Below are 27,867 nucleotides of genomic sequence, written 5' to 3' on the forward strand. Positions count from 1 at the left end.
GGTAATCCAACCCTTTAATTCAGCTGTGTTGGAGTAGGGATGCATCTAAAAGATGCAGGATAGTAGCTCTTGAGGACTGGAGTTGGACACCCTTGGTTGGTGTACCCTATCTCTTGCCCTAAGACAGCTGGGTTAGGCTTTTATATCTCTCAGTAGACTTAGAAGTCTCGTAATTTAACTTGCTCATGAAAGTTTAGTATTTGCCACAAGTTTGCCTGCTATTAACTCATTCACTGCCATTGACGTCTATAGCCGTCAATGGCAGTGAATGAGTCAATGGGTTTAACTCATTCACTGCCAATGGCTGGCAGTGAATGAGTTAAGAAGAAAATGCACTTCATGTTTGTACTTAACTCTTTCATTCTTGTCTTGTCCTTAATTGTACTTCCCCCTAATCTCTGACACTGGTGCCAACACTTAACACTTGGAGAAAAAGTGGATATTTTATCTACTAGCTTCTAGCTTCTGAGTTTGTTAGAAAACAGTAGTTAGTTTTATCTATTTTGAAGCACAATCTCACAGAGCTGCACAGCTTTGGACATTTTTTAGTATCATCGGGGTTTACAGTCAAAAAGTTACCAATCAGTTTTCATTCAAGAACATGAAGACGGAAATGACAAAAAACACCAAAAAACAAACAAACCAATCTTCCAAATAGAGATGCATTTGTGGGAATCACATTTTGTCATACATTTCAAACAATGTACAAGGTATGTAACCGTATACCTGTCTATGCTGTAGGTTGATGGATGAACATTTTCGCTGAGGTTGAAATGTCATGGCTAAAGACTGCAACCCAAACTGAGCTTCCCATCCTGGCCTTACACTTGGTATATGGTTTGTAACTCTATAGGAGGTGAGGGGGGGTTGAACAAACACATTTAAGGGAGGAGGCTGTGTAGGTGTGTGTTTCACTGCTTTCTGCTACAGTATTAAACAGCTTTCCTTCACATGCCTGTCTAATCAGTAATGTTAGAATAACACCTAAAGCACAACAGCCATCAATAAACATGTACACCCAAACTCATGTACACATGCTTGTAAACTCTAAAGTATGTAAACACCTGTAACTGTCTAGCAGTTGCTCATACAGCTCTTCTGTGAACACACTGGAGTTTCTGAGCTTCCAGGCATCATCCATCAACTTGGGCCTCCCACTGGGACTCCATGGATGAGGCACACAAGCAGCTAAGCCGATCCAGCCCAGCCGGGGCGCCCAAATACAAACAAACATAAAACACAGGTCACTTACAGTCACATACAGGTTCCCGGCTTTAAAAATAGTTCAGCTCCCTCCCTTTCCTCTAACCCATGTAATGATTTCCTCTTAATTAAATCTTCATACATTTTTCCGTTACATTCAACCCATTCTCTCCAGACTCTTTCTTCTCCCGCTATGCGGATTATGTTAGCAGCACACTGTATAAATAGTGCTGAGTAGGTGGCCTGGTAATAGAAACAGAAACACAAAGGCTTAGACCCATTTTTTTAAATTCTACACTCATTAATCAGGACTTGTGGGTTTTACAGATGTGCCTGAGTATATGTGTGTCTGGACATTTGAGGGTGTAACGGTGCAGGCACCCATGCGTGCTTGTCTGGAAATATGTGTATGCATGTCACGTAGCAGGTGAAAACACATGGCGGCACAGTTTACATTTTCTCACAGTAACAGGCTCAGTTTTACGTCAGCTTGAAGATATTGAAGTGAATAGCTCTGTCAAATTACAGATTTGTGATTCCACACAACAACTTTATCTTTAATTCACAAGTTGACTTGTTATGGCCGTGTTCTCATGACATGGTTCTTGGCAGGGTGCATGGTCTTAGGTTAATGAAACAGCTTTATATACTCTGACTGGCCACTTTGTTAGGTACAACTGCTCATTTATGTAAATATTTAATCAGCCAATCACATGGCAGCAACTCAGAGCATTTAGGCATGTAGACACTGTCAAGACAACCAGCTGAAATTCAAAGTGAACATCAGAATGGGGACGAAAGGTGAATTAAGTGACTTTGAATGTGACACGGTTGTTTGTGCCAGACAGGCTTGTATTTCACAAAGTGCTGATCTGCTGGGACTTTCCCACCATCTCTAGGGTTTACAGAGAATGGTCCGAAAAAGAGAAAATATCCAGTGAGCAGCCATTCTCTAAGCAAAAATGCCATGTTGATGCCAGAGATCAGTGGAGATTGGACAGACTGCTACAAGCTGATAGGAAGGCAACAATAACTTAAATAACCACTCAATATACTAGGGAAGAGCATCTCTGAACGCACAACACGTCCAACAGCTGACCATGTGCACCCATTTCTAACCGCAATGTGAAGTTTTGCGTCATGGATGTGCAGCTGAAAAATCAGCAGCAGCTGTTTGATGTTATAGTGTCAGTAAGGACCAGAGTCTTTGAGGAATGTTTCCAGTATCTTGTTGAATTCATGCAATAAATAATGAATGAGTTCTGGAGAAAAGAAAGGGAAGCACCCAATACTTTAAAAAGTGTCCAAGTCTTTGTTTTCTGGATGAGAACTTTTGGCAGTACAGTTCTCTTTTACTGATTTTCTGGAATACTTGCATCACAGTTTGGATGATAACCCATGCCTTGCTAGGAAGCTCATACAACACTGGTCCAGAGTGGTGACAGAGGAGAGCCAGTTTTTCCCCTCTTTAGCCCGTCTTCAATAAAACCACATGTTACATTCAGTCAATGACAACTGACAATGTCAAAGTCACATTCAGCTCTCGCTTCCCTCTAATATCATTGTGTTTTAAGGTCCTGTCTGTGCTGTTATTTCCAGAAGTTGTGAGAGACTTCACATAAACTGTCGCTGATTTCTTTCACTCTTAGTTAGTCAGCTGAGTCTTGGCATAGCTGCCACATGCTGCCTGATGAAAACTCAAACCTCTGAACAGAACCATATGGAAAAAAAAACTAGAAAAAAAACTATGGGTTAATGTGAATGTGACCTCTTTTGCATTTTTCTCATGCAACGTGATTAGAATGAATTAAGTATGAATCAAGTAAACATAATGTTGTATGAGAAAAATGTGAAAGGAGCCCCTGTTTAGTTAATCATATAGTGACACATACAACCCAAGGCTTATGAAGACTTGGAAATAGAACATAAATATTCAGAATTAATGGCAAAGTTATTATTAGTTTAATGTTTTTAATTCTTTTCTTCTTTTTTGCTATTTCTTTTCCATGTGGGGAATGCGTACCAGGAGTGCTGAATGCTGTGACGCACAAGAACGAATCAAATAACTGTGACAGTGACGACTGCTGCTCTAAGCACGCTGAATGCTGTGGTGATGAAAGTAGTGTCACAGTGCAGTGGCTCTGCTGGGACATACTGCTGACTTATAAACCAGAAGCAGAAGTGCGCAAATAACCCTAATCAGCCTCTGGAGCCTGAATATGTCAACATTTAAGAAGTCGAAAGACACTGTAGACCAAAGAGAGTCATAACACTGCTCGCATATGTGAAGGCCTCACAGAAGACTTCACATATGCGTGATACCTTTGATATGGTGAACATGTCAACACACATTCAGCTCTGTTTTGGATTTCGTCAAGCGTCCATCTTTAACAGCTGTTTACTGTGCTTGAAAAGTAGTGAATGCTCAGTTTCCAGACTGTTTTTTTCCATAAACACCTTGTCCCTCTGTGCATGTTGCAAAGATAATGGTGATTTTCATCCGGTAAAAAAAAAGTACTGGGCCAACTACATTTTGTGCTAATGTCAGTGCGAGAGGAGGTTCGGCAGGTTTACGCACTATGCGCCCCAGCACTCGTGACCCTGCTCTCTTGACTTTACATTACAGCACCATGATTAAATTCAGTGTCCTTTTAAATGGCCCTTTTGTAAAGGCAGACTCCTTGGATATTATACACACTCGTGGTCATACGACTGAAAACACTTAAATCCAGAGAGCCAACTGACCTTAAGCAGTGACCAGCTCTGTGTCTAGAATAAAATAGTACTATTTTACTGTTTGTGGGTATTTCTGGTGGTTTGAGCTGCACTTGGTGCAAAATGCAGTGGGCTGATTGGTAAGATCTGTTTATTCGCATCAGAAAAGTCGTCCAGGAAAATCACCCGGTCATTGGTGCAAATTTTACACATCTGATGTGTAAAAGCTTCAGGAAGTGTGACTCAATTCTTTTCTGTTGTTATGCATGAGAGGCAACAGTGGGCAGTACCTTCCTCAAAAGCTTGACGGCAGCTATAACAGTAGGAATGTGGCAGGTTTGAGTTACAGGTGGCTGCCCATTCTTCTAGTTTAGCATTTGTTTGCACTAAAACGAATTCAGAGGAGTTAGCTGCTGTTCAGTTTTGGCAGAAGAAGCTACATTTCATTTTAAACCAAAACTAGCATCTCATTTAATGTCAAATTGAGCTCCCAAACATGCTAAACCAGCGCTAGCATTAGCCGATAACAAAAGGCTTTTACGAGTGAAGTCATTTAATTCGTCATTTCCATGAAGTTTGCAGCTGCACTACACATGGAAGGAAAGATGTCATGCACAGAGGGAATGTATCACAGTGTCCACTGTAACCTGGAAAAACATCTGGACTTGATAGCCTACCACCTCATCTCAGGAAGGACGCAGCAGGAAACCAATCGTCGCACCCGTGTCTCCATTTTCCTGATCTTTGCCGTTTCTGAAAATATCAGCCCATCATGGAAAATTTCACACATCTTTACAGAGTCAAGGTGATGTTGATTGTAGTCTACATTTACCCATAAATCATCTGGGGAACATGGCTTGAAGACAGCTCTGGACAGAAAGCTGAAAATTGGCCCCTGATGGCGAGCTCATCTTTGGTAGAAAAATAACAAAAGAATCCACTGCGGAACACAGAGGTGCTGCCAAGGCGATGACATGAATCAACTCTTGTTTTTCTGGTGTTTTATGAAAATGTTATTCACAGGTTTCTTGTATCCTTTGTCTGGAAGTAAACCAATACTCCCGTTGGTCAATACCATAGAACAGTTATCCTGTTTCTTTATGGTTTTGTTAAACACACACACACACACACACACACACACACGCACTCGCATACATACAGCATTTCATACATACACACCCAGGAAGTGGAACACTGGATATGAAAATTAAAGATGCTCTTTCAGATTTCAGATTTTACGTGGATGAACTTTCTCTCACCTCCACAGGCAGGGCAGGGACACAGCAGAAAAAAACAGAAGAGAAGGCTGAGGGAAATTCCTGCCAGGGATCCGTGAGTGCCTTAATACCACAGGAATGCACAACTAAAATTCACTCGACTGTCAAGACAACTGCAGATAGGGTGCAAGATAAACTCAGGTTGTTCCCGACAGCCCTGTGGTTGTTACTGCTGCCGTTTCTGTTTGTTCCGATTTGTTACTGAACAGCAAAGGACACTAAATGTAGGAACAGTAAAGACTTAAATTTGAATAAATCTGTTGTTTGTTTACAGCCAACAAGTCTTTAGGAAACTACCACAGAACGTGTGTGGTCTCTTATCGCATCTTTGATTATGTTAACATACAACAAGAAAGCAAATTAAAATGCTACGCTTTCCCCATAAGCGAGCAAACAAACATTTTCCCAAAACAAACGAGTATTTGTTTGGATCAAATTAATTCCATGAGGAATCTAGTTGTCCAAGTTCAAATGAGGACTGAATACAGTATTAGTGCTGCATTTTCTGTTGCACTTACTTTTTTTCTTTTAGGTAAACAGCCTGCATTTACAGTACATTATACATTTGACCCACACAAGGATTTATACAAATATGGTTCTTTTCCTGTCACACATTTCTGGAGCTCAGTATCTTGCTAAAGGACACGTAAGCATGCAACTTTGATGAGGGCCTCAAACAACAGTTTTCAAAGCTACAACGCATCCTAAGGCATGAATTTTAACCTTTGAATCTCTTTCACGTTGCCTTTTTAGATGTCTAACCAGCTCTCCGTTTTGAAGCAGGGCCTCTTATACACTTTTTTTATATTTAGCAGCTTATAAATTATAGATTGAAAGAATATTTTCACATCTTTTGCTCAATGGATGGGATTTTGCCTCCAGACAAAGATGAGCTAGCCGTTTCCTCATGTCCACGGGCTATTTGCCCCGTGGCTGCAGCTTGATATTTATGACCTTCATAACCTGCAGCAGCTCAGCTGGAGCCAAATCAAAGGAAAACCGCAGCCAGTCATTAGCAGCAGGCAGCTACAGCTTTGGTGCTTTGTCGGTCCTTTGTGTTCATTGCCTCGGTGCTCAGCAAGAAAACCAAAGTGCACTGTTTATTTGAAATCCACTGACATTTCTGACAGTATTTTTGAACAATATTATAGTCAATTTCCACAGAATCCCAATTTAAAACTTGCAGTTTATTGGTTTGGAAGGCAAACTGTAATGATTCATGTTTCTGCGATAAAAATAAGTTAATTAAACAGTTACCCACAGGACTGGTTATTTAACTCAAGGAAAAACCACTCTGATGAACCCAATGAACAGCTTTCATTTTCCAGTGGTAGACTTTATATAACACAGAGAGGGAACACCCAGTCACAGCCTGAAAAACAGCCTTGATTTGTTACATTGTTGAATTTCATTGCTGGGTGGATCTTCTTCAAAACTGCCTGTGTTTCTATTTGTCTCTCAGATAGTTTCTGCATTAGTGAAAAAAAACTATTTGTCAAGGCTCATGTGGATTTGTGGAACTCCCTTTCGTGCCTCCGTTTCTGTTGATGAAGCTGCTCATGAAACCTGTTGGAATAGTGCCCGTTGATCCTTGCTCTTCAATTTCAAGACATATTTTTCTACTTTCTCAGTGTCGTGGCATGTTTCCTGGCAGAATAAGAAGATAAAGCACTTTCCCCTAAGAAGCTGTTCTCTAGTGTTTGCTCGGAGCAGCCTTTAGGAAGCCAAATGCTTTTAAACATATATATATATTTTTTTTTATTATTTGGCTTTTATGGATAGCAATGTGTACAACATTATTCACTTTTATCGCAGTGCTGAGCACATGCAATAATCCAAATTACAGTTTCCTGTCCTGTTCAAATATAGCTGTTTCTTTCTCCTCACTTTTCTCTCATGTGATGAGCAGACCAGTGTAGCAGAGTCCATTATTAGCTGCTATACATGCTGGCTTTCTGCCAGGCCTCTCTGGTAAGCCACTCAAAGAGGCCAGCAGCAGCCAAAGCCTCAAGCGTTCCCATGCCAAACAAAGATATGTCAGTAAAGTCAATATTAGCCTTTTATGCTGCCAACCAGCAGCAGGAAAAAAATGAATAAAAGAAGGGGAAAAAATGTCTGAAAGGATATCTAGAGGCTGAATGAAAACACAGGGATTGTGGAAACGTCAGTGAAGTGCTCTTAAAGGTCTGTGTGCCTACAGGAGGTCCTGACCCATCACGCTCCTGCTCTCACTTCCGTCCGTTCCCTGTGTGAGGTTAATTGGACAGTGGGACAACACTCTGTCAGGATGTGTATGTGTGTGTGTGTGAGTCCATAGAGCCATTCACATAGCCCTCTTCTTTTCTAATGGAACGTAAAGCAATTTCCCCTGATAATGGTGCTTGGCTGTTACAATCCAAGCTGAAGACTCAGAAATCCATGTTGTTACACTGACAAGGATCATTGTTGATGAAGTGTATCTGGAGACTTATTATCATACATTTCGTGTAATTACTTTGGACTTTCCCTCTCAGCTGAATGTACAGAGAGAGACAGCGGTAGGGTTTCATTACGTTTACTTACTTGCTCTATGAAACATTAAGACCTAAGGATTTGAGAAAGGATCTGTCTGTTCTTTGCCCTGTGTGACTGTTAAATATGATCTTTCATACAAAAGAGGTATTGATCTCAATGAGATTAACTGACTAAAGATAGGATTAATAAACTGTGGTGAATCTGGAGAGAAAGGCTTGAATGTTTTACTTTGCAACCTGGCATTAAGTGTCAGTGACTGAAAGGGATGAGCATTAGGTACATCAGAAAGATCCTGACATTAAGTGAAATTATCAGTGTTAGATGAGTCATAAGTAAAAAGTACACTAATATTAGAAGAGATAAATATATTATCACCTACTTAAGTTGGTGACTTTGAGAGGCTTATTGGATTTTACCTTTAGTTTTCTGGCTTCTGCATATGGATACGTTTATTTTTGCTTATGTACAGTACTGTGGAAAAGCCTTTGAACCAACTCTTCTTTATAACCAGATGCTCTTGCCATTTTTTTAAAAAGTGGTCTTGAGCAATAGGTGTCCAACACTGGCTGCAACACTCATTTTCAGTCCAGTGTTTGTACCTTTAGGATTTAAAGGAATGTTTTCACTAACCTATGAATCATGCAAGAAAAAAAAACAGGCACCTAATTCAAAGGATGAACCAGTGTTGTCTACACATAACAGACAACTTTAAATTATATCTTTGTTACAAACAGTCTTTCATAAAAGCATATAATTTGTTCTCATTTCTTTAGTTGAATCTATGAAAAATGCCAAAGATAACACATTGCTATAAAATAGCATTTTTCCACCAACAAGGTGATTTCCAAAGAGCTGTTAGCTGCACTTGGCATATATACATATGATGTATCCTTCAACAATTTTAAGAAACTGGACAAGTAAAGTAAAAAAAAAGACCCAAGAAGTCAGGTCTAAAAAAAAGTAACTACAGTAGATAGTTACTTTGTGAAAGCCATGACTTTCAGAAAAAGAAAAAAAAATCCAGCAAAAACCTGAAACAGGACCTGAAAGATGTATCTGGCCCTTCAACTGACCCATCTCCAGTGGCTGTCAAGATGCTGTCTTAAAAAAGAGAAGGAAGGAAAAAAGGCTGAGGTATGCCAAACTACACAAGAACTGAACTGAAAATCAGTGGCAACAGGTCTTACCGAGAGATCAATTCAAATGTGAAATTTTCTGTTCAAATCATTGTCACTATGTTTGGAGGAGGAGCAGGAGACCGGTGCCACAACGAGCGTCTACAGCCATCTGTAAAACATGATGGAAATTGTCAAAATTAATGGAATTTGGAACCAAGAAAAGTATCATCAGATTTTGATCCACCATGATATACCATCTGGAAAGACTCTGATTGGCAACAGCTTAATTTACAGCATTACAGACACACTGCCAGGGTAGTAAAAGCACATCTGGGTAGAAAAAGCACACAATGAAACATTATCAGTCATGGATCGGCCTCCCTAGAGCCCGGATCGAAATGTTCTCAAAACAGCTTGAACAGCAGCCAACATCCAAAGATGAGTTTTGGAATGTCCATCAAGAAGGCTGGAGAACTTTCCCCAAAGACTACGGAGAGAATTCACAAGAAAGCTTGCCTAAGAGTTGGCAGTGGAGACAGTGGTTATAGTTGGTTATATTAGTCATAGTTTTTATAGTTTTATGTTGAGGTAATTATACTGATTTCTAGGCCCAGTTCAAACCACTTCAGATCCACACTATGTTTTAATGTGTTATATTTTTTTAATGTATAAATTGTTCCCAAATATTACAAAATAAAATCTTGAAGTCTTAAAATTTACTCCGCTTCCTTTTTGGTTTAAAAACTTTTTTATATTTTTTGCTCTTTTTTCCACCACTAAAGTAGTAAAATTCACAAATGATTGTTTTAGGCAGTTTGACATAGTTCACTTACTGCTCTCCTCCCTGGAGAGCCATCCTAGTCAAAATCCTGTCAGGAGAGCATTTGACCTGAACGACAGGAAGAGAAAATGTCACAGACAGTTAGCGTCTGCGTCCACGTAAGATGTGAACAAGTGGTTGAACTTGTACACACACACATAACTGCATATATATATATATTCACTCTTTTTTCTTACCTTTCCCTGTGCTGCAGTTGAAATCCCTAAATTGCTCCTCGCTGAGAAAAAAGGATTTGGGCGAATTTGTCTAAACTGCTTGGCTCTTTAGCACGCTCCACAGTGGGTCCAGCAGCTGTTCAAGGCACCAGATGGGGTCAGAATCCATCCTCCCACTTAAATCATGCGATAGTGATGGTTCTCAAATATTTTTCGCAATAAGCTTATTTTGTCCAAAGGAAATGGACGCTCAGTGCCAAAGAGTTTTCTCCACAGCTGAGTCATGCTTAGCAGCTGATGTTCCTTTTAACATTTAATCTGTTTTCAACAGAGGAGAAAATAGTCACAATTCACAGTTTAGGCAGAATATGGATACAAAAACAAGTTGCTTTATGAAGAACTGGAGGACAAGTTGGCACACTAAATTCAGGACCATGTACCTTTTTAGAAGAAGAAAGGAATGCTCATATAGTATAGGACTGATCTTGGAAAGCATTTTTATTAGAAGTGGATTTACAGTTTTCATAAACCAAACCCCTGCACTCTGCAGGCACACACTGAGGGAAAATATTAAACTTGGCAGTGTTTTGTTGCATCCAGACTTCAAATATGAAAGATTAAATCAGGTGGATTACATTTTTTTATGAAGTCAGGGGGTGATCTTTGCTTAGATTAACCTCTCTGTGGGCTACTGATATTAAATCACCAAAAAAATTCTTTATAAATGTGTTTTCATTCTCCTATAACCCCATGCTATTATTTTTAAAAAAATATGCTCCCACTTCTGGTCTTTTGAAGTGACAAGTCCAGCATGAAGCACTAAATTACGACTCATGGAAGATTGCATTTCTCCCTAGAGGGGGTTTTCACAGGCAATTACTGTTTTATGCTTGCCACTAGTGCTAGGAAGTGTGCTGTGGTCAGGGCACACATGCCAAGGTCATGTCAAAGAATACAAACCATGACGTATGCCGGGTGATGCTGTTTAAATAAAATCCTGTGCACACCCCTCATTTCTGTTTTTCTTTTTTTTTCCCAAGGAGCCAGACTTTTTGGTCATTTTTAAAGTGGTCTTGAGCTTCTAATATTGGCTGCTTTTTCACTATTTTCAGTCCGGTCTTTGTACCTGACCATTTTCAAATGAATGTTTTTGTTTGTTAAGCCACTTAACACTGACCTATGAATCATTCAAGCATAAAAAGGCACCAAACTCAAGGGAACCAGTGTTATGTCTACAATAACAGACTTATTTTTAGCAAAGAGCCAATTTTAAATTGTATCTTTAGGCACTTTGTTACAATAGCCTGTTGCACAAACACATAATTTGAAGGCCAAAGACATAGTTTAAAATGGTCTCAGTGGAAGGGTGGCTGTCAAGAAGTCAGTCTTACTGAAAGGAAAAAGGGAGAAAAGGCTGAGGTATGCCAAAATGCACAACAACTGGACTGAGAATCTGTGGCAACAGGTCTTATGTAGTGATTAATCCTTTTGTTTGAATCTTTGTTATTATATAACAGGATGTGAGAAGACATGTATGACAGTGAGTGTCTACAGCCGTCTGCAAAATCACTGCTGTGATTTTCAGCCAGTCATTTTGGGGCTCTTGTCAAAATGGATGAAATTTTGAATGCAGAAGAATACCATCAGCATTTCCACCACTTAATACCAACTGGAAATCATCTGATTAGTAACAGTTTTGCTTTTCAGCATTACAACGATCCCAAACACACTGCACTGATGCAATAAGAGCATACCTGGACAGAAAAACACACAATGGAACACCGCCAGCCATGGATAGGCGTCCCCAGAGCACAGACTTCAAAATTACTGAAGCAGTGTGAGATCATCTTGACAGAAAATAGAACAAAAGATCCAAAAAGTTGATTTATCACTTGGATGGGTGATGAAATGCTATGTCCAGATGAACAGAATGAACTTTTTGGGATTTCCTTACCTGGTTGACTCAGAATACATCAAGACAAGAGCTTTGAAAGGAGAACTATTCCTGAAGACAGCTTAAAGAAATGAGAAGACTTCGAGGGTGGGGTGCCCTCTGCCTCTCGGCCTGGGGCTCGGTCACTCTGGCACAGCTGGCTGCCGGTGGAGCTCAGGGACACATCACTGCAACCCCCCCTGGCTTCTGCTCAGCGGCTGCTGAGCGACCCCTCATCTGGGACTCTCCTCAGCTCTTTCTGGGATAGTGGTGCAGCTGCCCCTCTGTTGGTCTTCCTTGGTCTCTTGTGTTCTGGGGGCCTCTGGATGTCTGGAGTTTTGATCTCCTCCATACCTGCTTCATGCCCTGGAGGACGGGGCTGTGGCCCCCCCACACCCTCTAGCAGATCATTACATGAAGGAACCTTTTAAAAACAAGCGCGTCCATGCTCACAGGTGTACACACGGGTGCTCACACACACAAACTACACCCTTTTTGGCTCCTACCTCAAAGCACACTGTGCACTGTCGATATTATGTGCTGCACAATAATGTTTAATATTTAGTATTTACTGTTATATTCCCATATATCATCGTGATGTTGTTTATTGTATTCCTCTCTTTTTCTTCTGCTTGTTTTCTTTTTTCTTTCTCAACAGGTGATCCAGGTGATTGATATATGTATTTTTTTGTCTGCTTATTTACAGTAGTTGGTTTTTGTTTTTTTGCCCTTTATCCCTGTCCCTCTTCTCCGCTGTTTTTTCCCCCTCTTCCTTTCTCCCTTTTCTTTTCCTCATCCATAATTCTGATGGCAAAAGAACCAAACGGGACAGGCAAATAAAAAAAAAAAGAAATGAGAAGAAACCTGCCTAAGAGAGCTCAGGCTGTGTTGCAGAATGAAGGTGGTCTTACCAAATATTGACTTTGAAGCTTGTTAGAATTACTCAAGCTGTTTTTGTCTGATATACTGTTTTTCTAATGTACCTTTGCCCACATGTCACATATAGCATCCTTGTAACGTGTCTAAACTTAAGATACATACACAAAAGAAGGAAACAAAGTTGATCAGGAGCATTAACCTAGCCGAGGGAGGTAGCGCCCACCCCACCCTTCCCTTTCCACTTATGGACCCCGACCACGATGACATAAAGCCAAGGAAGGGAGAGGCTAAAAAGATATGTTCCACACTGTCCTTCTGACCATCACAAAAAGGGTAATTCCTGTTTGTTTGTTCAGGCTTTTAGAGTTCAACTCCTAGCGAGAAGAAGGAGGAAGGTTACAATCAAGATGATACATAAAAGGTTTGGAGTTGCACCAAGTTCTTAATAATCAACAACAGAACAGGAAAAACGATAAAACACTGAGCAGCATGGTCACCATTTGTGTTCCTGGTTTTAATTGTGGAGGGTTAAGGGTCACAAACCCAGCTTATGCGTAAACATGCATATGTGCTGCTGAATGTGCATGTGCATACGATATCTGGAAGAGTACTTAAAACACAAACAGAGGGACTTTTTTTTCTTTTATGAACACACCATCCCTCCTGCAGATGATTAATTGTTATAGGATAGGCTGTCTCTATTATGTTGTGTTACCAGTATGATGGCATTAGCTGAGGTTGCCTCTGATTTGCTACTGTATATAATTAATTCTGGTACATGATTTACCTCAGAAGACTGTTAAGCTCTTTAAACACGTTCAGACATGCTCGGGAACACACACTGCTGGGTGCCAGTTAATTAGCAACCTCAACACCAGAGTCCTAATCTGCAGGGACGTATCGTTATTACTGCTGCCAATGAAGCCGCATGCCAACTTACTGAAAAAGTGTTGACACCTTGAATGCCGATGTGAGGCAAGTTTACTGGGAAAAACAAAGAACATTAATTCCTGTAACTGTCCAACCATGAAATTTCTTAAAATGGCAACTATAAATATGACGGACACACACTGACTCACTAGACCAGGGAATGGAATTGATTAGTCTTCAGCTTTTATCCACATCAGCTCCTAATTGTCCTGATGTGCTGCTGAAAAGACATTTTTTAACAGTCCTCACAGGCAAGTGAGATGCAGGAACGCATATAACAAGGGAACTTTCATCCACTAGCTCGTTGAGATCACTCACCATGAAGAAGTAGAAAATATAGAGGAGGCCACAGACGGGCATTTGAGGATTTTCAGTCATCCAAATAGACTGAAATAAATTGTGCTTTGAAGTGTGTGGAGAGGTCCACCCTCTCACTTTAGTGTTAAGTAGGTAAGATGAGATGGCGTGGTATTATAAGCAAACAAACATGGCTCATGGCTTCATTCATGCTTTGTAGATGACTACAATGTATCTTAAAAACTTGACAATATGACAACATGAACATTGTATGTGTTGGGAAAATAATATTATTTCTCAAAATACTTATTGAGAAATTGCATTATATGTAGTGCATAATCACTGATATGCATGTGATAATATGTGACATTATGCGGCTGATACAAAGCTGATTTTTCAATTTTTTTTGTTTTGTTTTTAAGAATACGTCAAGAATGAACAAGTACAGCTTGAAAACATCCGACAAATGACTGCAAGTCACATTCCTCAGCAGTCCCTCCTCCTCTTAACCATAAAAAGGTGTGTGTCCCCAGTAAACAGAGGCTTATGGTTGGCTGAAAGTATGTGCATGGTGTTAAAGCTGTTTAAAAGTAAGAATGCTTTTCTTTCATTTTGTGTTTTGGTCAGCTGCAGGAAAAAGAATGACTGCCTCTTCAATGACTGCCTGCAGTGGTTTGACCTTGAGTGTGACCCAAGTAGAAAGAGACTTTTCAAGCACTCCTAAATTTAAATTTTTTCTAAATCACTTAACGAGCTGCAGTGAATCACCTCTCTCATCAGAACGGCTCGAGAGAGTGAGACACTTTGCACAGAGAAAAACTGTGAAGGACTGTTGTATGAGCCGACCAATAAAACGCCTCTTTCAACAACTGCACCAGCCCATTATATGGTTTTCAAACCTCAAAGCTTCATTTTTGTGATGCCTTCTTCAGTTTCTTGAGGCCCCCAGCTTCTCTGCGGCACAAACGTATCCTGCCTGAGCCCTTCTTAGAATCTGTGTGTATCATGACCGCATGTCAATCAGGATAAGCCATGCCTCTAGTATTTCCATTACTGCAGTGGTAATGCAAAAACTTGGCCAGAACTCCTAAATGTCAAATTCTGTTGAGCCTATCTGGGTATAACAGCGCAACTCTTGTGGCTTCCAGAGTGCTGCAGAGAGGCTAGCTCAGCTTTCTGCTCGTTATAAATCACAGCAGCTTATTCAGTCATCTGGAAAAATATTCAAACTATTTTAGGGGACTGCATCCAGAACGGTGAAAGCGACAAACAAATCACACAATAGGGAGCTAAAAGTTAACTGAGATGAATTATAACTCATTCAAGCTTCTATACCAACTTGTGCCAACTAACCATGAATGGGGGCATACCAAATGTGATGTAACATGTAAACACATTATTGGAGACTTAAGTTTTCTATGCAGGTGTCAGGTTTTTAGGAGACATACATGTATTTGGGTTTTTTTTGTTTTTTGTTTTTTGTTTTTTTTTTGGGGGGGGGGGGGATTGTTTCATTTACTTGGAAGCCAGCCTTTTTCAGTAATACTCAATCAAACTTTTCTTCACAGACAGACTTATATTAATGCCTTCAAACTAGCGATTGAGTCACGCTAACATATATTTATGACAGAGAGAGGTCATAAGAATAAACTTGTTAAATCTAAGAGAGATTCAACCATAAAGCAATGGTCAATTGCAGAGAAAAAGACAGGAGCAGAGAGCATGCTAAACAATTAGAATTCAGAAAGGTTACAAACAACTTAACAATTTCAGGCCTTTTTACACTATTTACTGCATCCAATTACTTTTTACAGCAGCATCCAATTACTCAAAGCGACTGAGGCAGCTGCAGATCGGGAGGTAGAGTAGGCCGTCTACTAATTGGAAGGCCGTTGGTTTGATCCTTGGCTCCCCTAGTCTGCGTGTTTAAGTATCCTTAGGCGAGATACTGAACCTCGAGTTGCCACCAATGCATCTATGCGAGTCTGTGTGAATGTTAGGCAAAGCACTTAGGCATAGAAAAAGTGTTTGTATTGCATATGTGTGAGGAATGAGTGAATGAGGCTTGCAGTCAGAAAGCAATTTGAGTGTGCAAATCGAGTAGAACAGAGCTATCTAAGTGCAGCCCATTTACTATTTTGTGTTTGCATAATTATCTGTTGTGATGTCTCAGGAAATGGATTTGCCTTGTTCTAAAACTATACCAAACCCCCCCGCCCCCCCAAAAAAAAAGAAAAAAGAAAAAAAAGATTTGCTAGAAATTGTTGCACCTACTTATTACATTGTGGGGGAAATAACTATTATAGTTTTGTTTTGTTTTTCAACCATTTTTTTCTTCTTCTTTTTTTAAGAGGCTTTGTGATCTTTCTTTTTCCCGATCAGCCTTCTGCTGTTCAGATAAAAACCACTAATAGATGTAGGAGCTCGTTGCTATGAGCTCTGCGCCATCTAGTGTCCAAATGCACACATTGTCTTAACCTGAAGGCGGAAGTGTGACAACAAAACGTGAGAGAAAGTTATCAAACTACCCACTGACACTTAGAGCAAAACAGGAAAGTTTTTGAAAAAAGTTAAGATGTTAAAAAATACGTCTTTATTCATTCATAATTTTAGTACTTTATTAAAATTGGATAGTTGCCTTTAGCTTGTTTAAGCATAAAAAATGCAATAATACATACTTTGAAGATATATATCGACGGGAAGAATATCACAAATGAAAAGACATATGTCTTAAAGACAGTCACACGTTTATCTAACTTCTTCTTAGCATAAAACACAGACTTGCATGATGTCCTAAATATCTTCGAAGCTTGTCTATGCTGCCTAGCTACATATTTCTCCACGACACGACGCCAGACGTTTCGCTCTCCGTTCTTGGATTTTATTTTGAAAGTCATCAGCGGAAGTTGAGCTTTACGGTACGGCGAGCTTGTCCTGTTAGGTGTCAGGCTGCACGCAGAGAAATACAGCATTAGCAGCATGGCTTACAGTGCGAAGATCGGTCCGTCCATCCTTAGCAGCGACCTGTCCTGTTTGGGCAGCGAGTGTGTGAGGATGATGGAGTGTGGGGCGGATTACCTGCATCTGGACGTCATGGATGGGTCAGTTGGTTAGCATATAGTTTACCTGTTGTGCTAGCTGCTAGCAAGCCAATTTCAAGCTCAGTACTTGAGAGCCAAAGTTGGCTAACATCAACAACCTAGCTTGTCAAAAGTTAAGCCGGGCAGGCGATATTTTTGTAACTGGTTTAAATGGAAGGCTAAAACCTTTTGGGTGCTAAACTATTACAAGACTGTCTTTAAAGTGTTATTGCCTTATACTTCTCCGTGGTAGTTTTGACATTTTTAGCTTTCTCCACACTTACGCAAGACGTCAGTGTAAGCTTTTTATGCAAGATGAAGAGCACAACAGTTGCAATCTAAAAGTTTCTCTTTGTTTCCTCTTTAAGGCACTTTGTACCCAACATCACGTTTGGCCATCCCATGGTGGAGTGTTTGAGGAAGTCAGTAGGCCAAGACCCGTTCTTTGGTGAGACTTAATGATAAAACAATCACTGTTATTGTATTGTTGTGCCGCACAGTATTGGGACAGTGTGAATGTTGCAGATATGCACATGATGGTGTCTCGGCCTGAGCAATGGGTCAAGCCTATGGCCGCAGCAGGAGCCAATCAGTACACCTTCCACTTAGAGGCCACCACCAACCCTGGAAACCTCATTAAAGAGATTAGAGAGAGTGGCATGAAGGTGAGGAAAAGACCCCAAAAGAAGAGACAGACTTGCTTTACTTATTCACTGCCTTGACGATAAAGACATCTGCATAATTATAGTGTAATTGTATAATTGTAGTGATAGGGAATTATAAAACCCCGGCATTTGTTATAAACATGCGAGTGTTAAAGTGACCCTCGCTCACTTGTATTACAGGTGGGTTTGGCTATTAAGCCTGGTACTACTGTTGAAGAGCTGGCTCCCTGGGCTAACCAGATCGACATGGCTCTGGTAATGACTGTTGAACCTGGTTTTGGGGGACAAAAGTTTATGGAAGACATGATGCCCAAGGTAAGGACTAAGCAAAGATGGAAGAATGACCTTTCTGAAAAAAAAAAAAAAGAGTATTACACATAACCACAACAGAACAAATTGGATTTATCATACTTACTGAATTTACAATTTAGCACAGTGCAGTTTCTATACAATTCATTAGCATATGAGGTGTGAGGTCATTGTTTGTCTTATTTGAGAAGTTTAAGAAAGGAAATTAAAGGAATATGCATTAAAAAATCAATGTGCGTTTCTCTGTACACTACCCCTAAAATTATCCAAATAAAAATGCATAGTAAATGGTCATAGCATTAAAGACTGCACAGGAGACTGTATAATCATGGTAAAAAGAAAGCATGCACTCATAGTGCTTCCACATGAATTAAGAGGGTACGTAGCAGCCAGGAGCGGCTAATTAAACACACTTCATTAACTGACCATCAGTAAGTGTGAAATGATAAAACAATCAAAAAGTAAAAGTGGACGTTTTGTTAATTTGTTGGTCTGGAGGATTCAGGTGTGTGTTAATTCTCTAGGAGGAAGGATAACAGCATGATCTTACAGAAACGATTATTGCTATCCATCAATCTGGGAAGGGTTATAAGGTCATTTCCAAACAATTTGAAGTCTGTTATTCTACAGGGAGAAAGTTTGCTCATAGAAGGCAAACATTGAAGGCACTTGTCAATTTTCCATTAGTTGATGTCCCAGCAGATTTATCCCAAGGTTATTGGGTGCAATCCTCAAAGAAATTGCAAAAATCCCAAAAGCTACATCTCAGACTCTACAGGCCTCTGTGAGAAAGTTCATGACAGTAAAATTTGAAGATTGAACAAGAATGGGTTGTTTGAACGGGTTGCCAGGAGAAAGCCTCTTCTCTCTAGAGAGAACATGACAGCCCAGCTCATCTTTGCAAAGTTGCATCTGAGCAAACCACAAGACTTCTGGACCACATTTGGTGAAAGCCAAACGCATATCAGCACAAACAGCTCATACTGACTATCAGCACTGTGACAGAGGGGTGATAATTTGGACTTGTTTTGCAGCCACTGAGTCGACTATGAACTCCTCTGTATATCAAAGTATTCTAGTCAAATGTGACGGCATCTATCTGACAGTTACAGCTTGGCCCAAACTGGGTCATGTAACAGGACAATAATCCGAAACACAATAGCAAATCTGCAACAGAATGGCTGAAAAAAGAAAATAATCAAGGTGTTGCAATGGCCTAGTCAAAGTCCAGACTTCATACTGATTGAAATGCTGCAGTGGGCTCTTTAAAAGAGCTGCACATAAATTACCCACAAACCTCAAGAAATTGAAGCAACATTGTAAAGAAAAATGGGCCAAAAGTCCTTCAACACTGTAAGAGACGATAAAATCATGCAGTCAACTTCAAGTTATTGCTGCTAGAGGTGCTTCTAAAAACTACTGAATCATTGTCACACGCTGCTTCTAAATTTTGGCTTTGTTTTTTATTAAATGAATAATGACACAGTATAATATGCAGTGTAATATTGCTCACCTGAGCTTGTATTAAAATAATTATAAGCAAGGATCAGATCTTTTTTTTTTTTTTTTAATGTCCTGGTATGTAAACACTTAGAACTGCTAGTGTATTTTACCATGACTATTCTTTGTAGCCAGCCTGCTGTGGGCAATGCTGGTTTTCCACAAGCATAGCCCACAGCAGGCTGATACAAAATATTGCATTGCACACTTAGAAAAAAGCAGTGCAATGGGTTCAGGTATATGTGAAGTATGTGGTGTATGAGTGCTGCCGGGCCTTTGTAGTGATCACGTACAGATGCTTTTCAGATGAATCTGTGTGTTCCATTTTGAGGAGGACCTCTTGTGTGGGTGAAAATTTGGTGTAAAAAGCAAAACACTGATCCAAGGCACACTCTGTATGATTTGTGCAGACTGTTGGTTGTTGACAGTTCTGAAAAGATTATTATTATTGAAGCAGATATTTACCACAATATAGTGGTTTTGTTTGGCCTGCAGTCTTGTTGAAGGGGGGTGCATGTGATTAAACCGGCATTATTGTGTGCCTTTGCTCTCCTACTAATCTGTGAAAATTGTATTTGGCACATTTTGAGTTCTTTTCTGTGTATGTGTGACCCAGGTAAGCTGGCTGCGGAGTCAGTTCCCATCATTAGATATTGAAGTAGACGGAGGGGTCGGTCCTGACTCTATTCACAAGTGTGCAGAGGTAAACGACGCATACACGACAGGCTAATCAAATAACCGTCTAAAATCAAAATGTATATGCTTTTAGGTTTTCTTACATTTTGTTTGCTCCCATTTGCTCTAGGCAGGGGCTAACATGATTGTGTCAGGCAGTGCTGTGATTGGCAGTGATGACCCTCGTTCTGTCATCGCCCTCCTGCGCACCGTGGTGGCCGAAGCAATCCAGAAACGCTCGCTGGACCGCTGAGATGTTCTAGTTATGGTCCTCACAGCGACACTCTACCTACCTGTCCCAGCAACACCACCGCAGCAGCCAGCAGAAAGGAATCAATATGGACATTTCTGGGTTAGAGGTTGAGGGTCCAAGTCTGAACAGGGGGCTTCAGTGGAGGGTGTGTGTTGACAGCCAAATCCAAATCACTTTGATGGAGTGAACTTGCGTCGTGCCTCCTAAAACTTGAACTTCATCCTTTTTGCCACAGTCTCCTGAATAGTTAACTCAAAACGAGTCTCACCTCAGCATAGGAACATCTATTTCAGGACTGGAGCCAATGCTACTCTGAGAAACTCTGTAAACATTCCTGAGTATTGTTTTGATTTACACTGTGTTCTCCCTATGAATCACAGAAATAAAATGGCCCAGATATCATGGTTCATACATCACAAAATCCAATTTTGACTCGTTCATTGTTGTTGAAATCACAAGCTATTTACTGTTATACTGAGTAGAAGTATTGTACACCATTCAATCAAACCATGAAATTTGATTTTGCAGATTAAAAAAGTTAAAAGTGAAAGGAAGTGTGTGTTCTTTGCAGTTTGACCATAAATGTGTATTATACATTATGTACTTATATCATTGGGTACACTGCTTAACAACACAAATGCCTAGTTAGCCAATTACATTGTATTAACTCAAGCATTTAGGCATAAAGAACTAGAATCGGTGAAGAAGAGTGATTTAAGTGACTTTGAACACGGTGTGGTGGCTGGTGTTAGAGTGGCTGGTCTGATTTTTTTTTTTTTTTTTTTCCCAGAAACTGCCGATCTACTGGAATTTTCCCACACAACCAACTCTAGGGTTTTCAGGGTCCAAAAATATCCAGTGAGCAGCAGTTATCTGGGTGTGTTTGTGTCAGAGGTTGGAGGAGAATGAATGGCTAGACTCATTCAGATTAGAAGTCTACATTTAACAGCACACTACAACCAAAGTAGTTTTTCAATGCACAACACGTCCGGCCTCAAAGTAGACAAACTATAACAATAGAAAGCCGTACTGGGTGGTGGTGCCTCAATGAGACAGAACTGTAAGGTGCTCCTTAAACATTAATCTTGCAGCAATAATCTTGAATTCAAACCCCATTTTACATTAGTGGAGCTGATGAACAGCAGGTGAACATATTTCAGTTCTCGGGAATGAGTATCACAGAGAACCTGTCACTGCCGGCACACACCTGCCTGGATAAGGACGCTGAGGAGTGACTGTACTTCTTAAGAAAACTGAATTTTCATGTCAAGTTCTTGTTAACTTTTACTCAGGAGCAGTGGAGAGCAACTTAACTAGAAGCATCACAAAATGCTTTGATTTTCACCAGCATCCATCTGTTGAGCCTCACTGTTAACAGTGAGGTATCTGCATACAGCTCAAAGGATACTAAAAAAAAAAAAATTACCCACCACAGCCTGTTTACCCTGCTGCCATCTGGCAAAACGAGGAGGGATCCAATGCTGTACCACCAGACTCCGGAGCAGTTTGTTTCCTCGGGCAATTTAGTTATTATTCTTTGTTAGTGCAATACATTTACAAAATTTGAATTTGTCATAAAACCTTGTGTTATATGTCGACAATTAAATCTTACATTTCACTGCAGCAGCCTGCTCGATCTCTTCTACTATTGATATTAAGTCTGTTTTTATTAATCCTCACTCAGGTTTTCAGTGTTAGACTTCTGCTTGTCACTGGGTATATTTTCCACAGCTCTTTTAACTCACGTGGAAGGAGATTAATGGCTCCTTCACAGAGAAAATCTAGAGTACATGATCCAAGCTGCATGACTGGCTTCCACTGATTTTTTTCCCCCCCTCTCCCATTTGTACACAAGATGGCGAGTTTGGACAAAAACCTTTTTGATTAAATAGTCAGGGGTATATTTATTCATTTGTAAACACGAACAAATATTTTACAAGCCTCCAGATTAAAAACTCTGCGCTGTAATCTATGGTGTGTTCAGGCTTACTAGTGTGAACAGCAACGCTACAAATTCAGCAGATAATTGGACACAGAGTGATTGCTGTGAATAAGAGGAGCCGTCTGTCTCTCTGCATATTGACAACACTGCTTTAACCTTTGACTGCTTTTCAAAGACTTTTATTGCTCTGTCAGTTTCAATCATTACACTGAAAAAAGGGGGCTGTTATTTTTCAATTGATTACTGTCTCACAGTGGTGCCAGTGTCTGATTTGTTTGAACAAGGAGAAATGCAAGTTTACGAGCAGGATGTGTTTCCAGGAATCGATACGTAGCATTGTATTTGTTGAATCACCAGAACCAGAACCTTGTTTTTCCCGCACACCCAGAAAGACCAGAGATATATCTGTGGTTTCTCTCATCTCTTTATCTGCTGAAAGAATCCCTCCTGTCAATGAGAATCACCCATGACATACTTCAAACTGCAAGCAGCTCACTCTTAATAATGCAGCATATATCTTGGAGGCAATTCACAGAGCTGCTGAAATATTGATGCCTAAAAATCTGTATTTTTATTTTAACATCACAGATAACGGCAGATAATGTCATCATCTTTGCTTACAGGGTCGATGCACACGTGTATATAGAGGTTTGCATACTGTGCGAGTGTGTTACAGTTGAGTTTGTGTATTATATGTGTGTTTGCGCATTATTGGGTGAATCTACTGTGACCGATTTCTGTTCTAATAGAGGATGACAGCCGTTTTGTATGCCTGTGTTGCTGCCACTTGGAAATGAGAGACAATTCAATGTGAGTGAGTCGGCAGCACCTACACATGCTCCACACTACTTAAGCCATGTCGTAGTGTCATTATTAGTTAATTGACAGTTGCTGTTTCACTCTCCACACTATCTACATGCCATTTGTTGATTTGTTACAAAGTTTTAAAAGCAGAGAGAGAGAAATGTCGGCAGCAGCAGTGGGAACAAGGACAGAACCGGTTCGCGGGGGTTAGAGGATGCTCAAAGAGGGACATATGCACACACCTCACATACTGGCCCTTAACTTATAGATCAAAGTCAGCCATGACAACAACATCCAGAGGTACTGTTATTTGTGGTTAAAGGCCATAATAGATGTGGGAATGACTGGAGCACAGAAAAGAATGGTCCCAGATCAATCAGCCCTTGGCTTGTCCTAGTCACATGTAAAGTACCTATGCCTTTCACAGCATGCTACTGGCCTTGTGCAAAATAAAACAATGGACACACACACCACACACTGGGAATGGCTGAGAGCAGGTGTTGAAAGTCCACAAAACGATTTTACACTAAAAAAATGATTCAGACAGCCGTCATGCGGAGTGTGACAAAGTGGGTGAGAAGACCATTTGTCTACATTCTTAGTTAACATTCTTGTTTTGATTTAACCATATTTCACATGTAATCTGCAATAGGCAAACATCTACTATCCCGGGTTTGTTTATGTTCTGCACTTTTACAGATTATATAATATAACATCTTGGTTTAAATCAATTCATGCAAGTTTGTTAAGTTAACATGTTATTTATTTCAACTGTTAATTTGTATTGTTTGAACTTACCTTTACCTACCGGTCTTCCAGAAGCAAAAGGAGGAAATGTAGTTCTACTTCCTGCTTTATACCTTCTGGGTTCATCTGAGGTCACAGGAAGAGACCAAGGGCAGGAGGGGAAGAATTCTTATAATTTAATAAAGTTGATTTTAAAGGGTTTATAAAGAAATAGATTTAATGTTGTGATATGTATTGATTACACCAGAGTTTATGTTGCCAGTCAAGAGGAGTAGTAGAGGATGAATATAATCATGTTCATCTCACCTACCTACTGAATGGAATAGTCCAGAGGAGAAAGTGTTTGATTAAGGGGACTATTTAAGCAGACGAACTCAGGTGTTTCAGAAGAAGGGTTCAGGTCAGTGTAGCTGTGTGCAGTTTGACCTTAATTTCCGTTGATTTAAGTTCAGTTATGTTTATTTGAATTGAGTTAATTATAGAGTTGAGTTTCTTATTTGTTTCTTTGTAAATATTCTTGGGCCACAGAATGGTGAATAAATCACTTGCTACACTGGACAGCATCAGTCTCCTGCACTTCTTTGACCGCTTAAGTCGAGTCCTACCACATTTGGTGGCAGCAGCAGTGGGATTCCAGGCCAATTAAGGAGTGGAGAAGATGTCTACCCGAGCAAAGAGAGGGCATGTTCCAGAATGTGAAGCAGATGATTTACAAGATGGCAGCGACCAACAAGGGGCAATAAGTGGCCATATTTCTGGACAAGAGAATGTGGCTGAATTGTCCAAACTTTTGCAAACTCTGATGCAACAGCAGGCTGAACGCGATGCTAAACTGGAGCAAGAGCACAAGCGCCAGGATGATAGATGGAGGCAAATCCGGCATCAGTTTGCCCAGCTTCAACAGCAGATGCAGCATGGCAATCTAGAGCATCAGTTACTTGAAGTACAAGCATCTACATCGGCTTCTTCGAGAGCACCTACTCCAGAACCATCTGCCAGCACACAAGAATCAAATAGGCTTGACTTGGAGCCGGCACATCAACGCAGTGAGGCACAGCTTTCAACACTGGTGAGACATTCAGGCTGGAAGGGGCCAAAAATGCAACCTTACAATGAAGGTGAGGACATTGAACATTATTTAATCACCTTTGAAAGAATTGCTCATGCTTGCCAGTGGCCGCGAGATGAGTGGGCTCTTCACCTAGCACCACTGCTAGCTGGTAAAGCACGTTCCGCTTATGTAGCCATGGATATTGATGACACTATGGACTATGCAAAAGTAAAGTGTGCTGTCTTGCAGAAATATGAAATAAGTGTTGACACCTATCGAATGAGGTTTCGTTCTAGTACCTTTGGAGCAGAGGAAACACCAAGGGAGCTGCAGGTCCGCCTAAAGGAGTTGTACATCAAGTGGATGAATCCTGAAACAAAGACAAAGGATCAAATCGGAGACGCCATCATCATGGAACAGTTTCTCAAGGTTTTGAATCCTGATCTTCGGACGTGGGTTAAGGAACGTAACCCAAAGACTTCCAAGGAAGCAGCAGAACTGGCTGAAGCTTTCTTAGCAGCTCGTCGACCATCAAAAGACTTCACACCCACCAGTTAAGTCAAATTCCAACGTGCCATTCAACAAGTTAGGTGGTGGCCCTGACTTGACAGTTAAGCACACAAGACAGAACTGGTATAACTCAGATCCTGCCAGATCTGAGACAAAAAATAAAACCAATAAAGAATGTCATTTGTGTGGTCAGATAGGTCATCTTAAAGCTCAGTGTACAAAGATGTCTGTTAGTAAAAATTACATGTGTTCTGCTAGACAAACTGAAGTCAGTGAGAATCACAAAAATGAAATTTAATGTCAGCAACGTGAGCCATCAATTGGGGTATTTGTTGAAGACAAACCCTGTGTAGCTCTGTTAGATTCAGGAAGTAATCGCTCTCTGGTTAGACAAGACAGTCTTCCCAGGGATGTGATCTTTTCAGGAGCAACAGTGGATGTGTGCTGTATTCATGGTGATAAGGTATCATACCCAGTTGTTGAAGTTGCAATTGAAGTAGAAGGCCAGTGTTCCACTCTTTCAGTGGGAGTGCTGCAAACGCTGCCTTATCAAGTGGTGTTGGGCCGTGATCTCCCAATACTCACAGAGCTAATAGCCAAGCATCCCTGTCAGACTGAAACCGTTGAAAGTTTGTTAGCGGTCACAAGGTCAAAAGCTAAGGAGCTACAGGTTAATGCTTTGGGTTGGGATGAATTACCTTTTGCAAATGAGGATGCCCCATTGGACGAGTCTAGCACTCGTTCTAAACCAAAAAAGAGCAAGAGACAGAGAAGACATGAAAAGGTGAAGGGAACAAGAGTAGCTGAACACATTTTAGATCCTTTAAAGACTGAGTCTCTCCCCAGTGCTAGTCAGGTTGCTAGGCTTCAGAAAGAGGATTAACACTTAAACCATTGTTCTCTAAATGTGTCCCAGAGTCAACTACAGTTGAGGGAAGGCAGGAAGTGTTTGTGGTTAAGGGAGATTTGTTGCATCGCCGTAGCAAGATTGGTGACCAGTTGGTGATCCCCCAGAGTTGAGATCTACCATTTTGAAAATGAGTCATTCCATTCCCTGGGCAGGACATTTGGGACAATCTAAAACATTTTCTAGAATGATTCCCAGATTTTACTGGCCCCAACAGTTCAGTGATACGGTACAATACTGTAAAGCTTGCCCACAGTGCCAGTTAACAGCTCCAGGCAGGAAAGCAGATAGAGCTCCGCTTATCAGTATGCCCATCATTGATACACCCTTTTCACGCATTGCCATGGACATTGTTGGCCCACTAGAACAGAGTAAAGCAGGTCATAAGTACATACTTGTAGTTTGTGACTATGCCACAAAATATCCTGAAGCCTTCCCCCTGAAGAAAATAAAGGCTCGTCAGATTGTTAACTGCCTGATTCAGTTGTTTTCCAGAGTAGGTATCCCAAAAGAAATCATCACAGATCAGGGGACCAATTTCACTTCTAAGATGCTTAAAGAAGTATATAGTTTGTTAGGGATCCAGGGTGTCAAGACCAGTCCTTATCACCCACAGACTGATGGCCTTGTGGAGCGATTTAACAAGACGTTAAAATCAATGCTCAGGAAATTTGTGAATGAAACAGGGTCAGATTGGGACCAATGGCTCCCATTTTTGTTATTTGCCTACCGAGAGGTTCCACAAAGTTCTACTGGGTTTTCACCATTCCAGCTACTTTATGGGCATCCTGTCAGAGGTCCAATGGATGTTCTGAAAGAAGCTTGGGAGGGTTCGATGTCAGAGCGGAGGTTTAGTGAACTCTCACATGTCCTCAAAATGAGAGACAAGCTAGAACATTTCCAAGAACTTGCTAATAACAATCTGGCCCATGCGCAACAGCGGCAAAAACAAAGATATGATAAAGTGTCAAGAAGAAGAGTCTTCCGTGAGGGACAGAAAGTTCTTCTACTTTTGCCAACTTCGGAGAGCAGTCTTCTTGCAAAGTGGCAGGGGCCATATGAAATCACAAAGAAGACAGGCCCAGTCACATATGAGCTTCATTTACCAAACCGTCGAAAGAATCATCAAGTGTTCCACGTCAATCTTTTGAAAGAGTGGACTGACCAGCCACAGGACTCAACATCCATGTGGGCATGTACAGTTGTGGATGAGGAAGAGCCTCAGGAGCAGTACTTCCCTTCTTCAGCTGTCAAAACTGTTTCCAGATTTAAACCATTTGCCTTTGGAAAGACGTCAGGAGGTGCAATCACTTATGACCAAAGAACTCTTCAGTCTAAAGCCAGGTCGTACACACCTCATTGAACACAAAATCACTTTGCATTCTCCAGACCAACGGCCAATTAGAGATACCACTTGCCGTATCCCAGCTAAGCTATTGCCTGAGTTGAAAAGTGAGCTGGAGGAGATGCTGGCTGCAGGAATCATTGAGCCATCGCACAGTGAGTGGTGTAGCCCTGTTGTGCTTGTACCAAAGAAAGATGATCCTAAGCTTAGATTTTGT

At 40.7% G+C, this 27,867-nt stretch overlaps 1 protein-coding gene across 1 annotated transcript; it reads left to right on the top strand.

Annotated features, from left to right (window-relative positions):
* The first annotated feature begins 16,736 nt into the window (after positions 1–16,736).
* On the top strand, positions 16,737–20,894 carry rpe (ribulose-5-phosphate-3-epimerase). The gene is made up of 6 exons (XM_085433831.1): positions 16,737–16,963; positions 17,311–17,390; positions 17,468–17,607; positions 17,788–17,922; positions 20,033–20,119; positions 20,222–20,894. The coding sequence occupies exons 1-6, from the start codon at positions 16,842–16,844 to the stop codon at positions 20,342–20,344; spliced, it is 687 nt and encodes a 228-aa protein (XP_085289957.1). The 5' UTR covers positions 16,737–16,841; the 3' UTR covers positions 20,345–20,894.
* The last annotated feature ends 6,973 nt before the right edge of the window (positions 20,895–27,867 follow it).

This window comes from Copadichromis virginalis, linkage group LG16, assembly GCF_057382275.1.
Source record: "Copadichromis virginalis isolate Kocher_CV1m ecotype Utaka linkage group LG16, C_Virginalis_male_GT1.1, whole genome shotgun sequence".
NCBI lineage: Eukaryota > Metazoa > Chordata > Actinopteri > Cichliformes > Cichlidae > Copadichromis > Copadichromis virginalis.

Bases quoted from the DNA above. Each gene is read 5' to 3' on its own strand.
- rpe (XM_085433831.1), top strand. From the start codon at position 16,842: ATGGCTTACAGTGCGAAGATCGGTCCGTCCATCCTTAGCAGCGACCTG. The intron at 17,391-17,467 runs GTGAGACTTAAT...TGAATGTTGCAG, and splicing joins AGGCCAAGACCCGTTCTTTG to ATATGCACATGATGGTGTCT. The intron at 17,923-20,032 runs GTAAGGACTAAG...TGTGTGACCCAG, and splicing joins TGGAAGACATGATGCCCAAG to GTAAGCTGGCTGCGGAGTCA.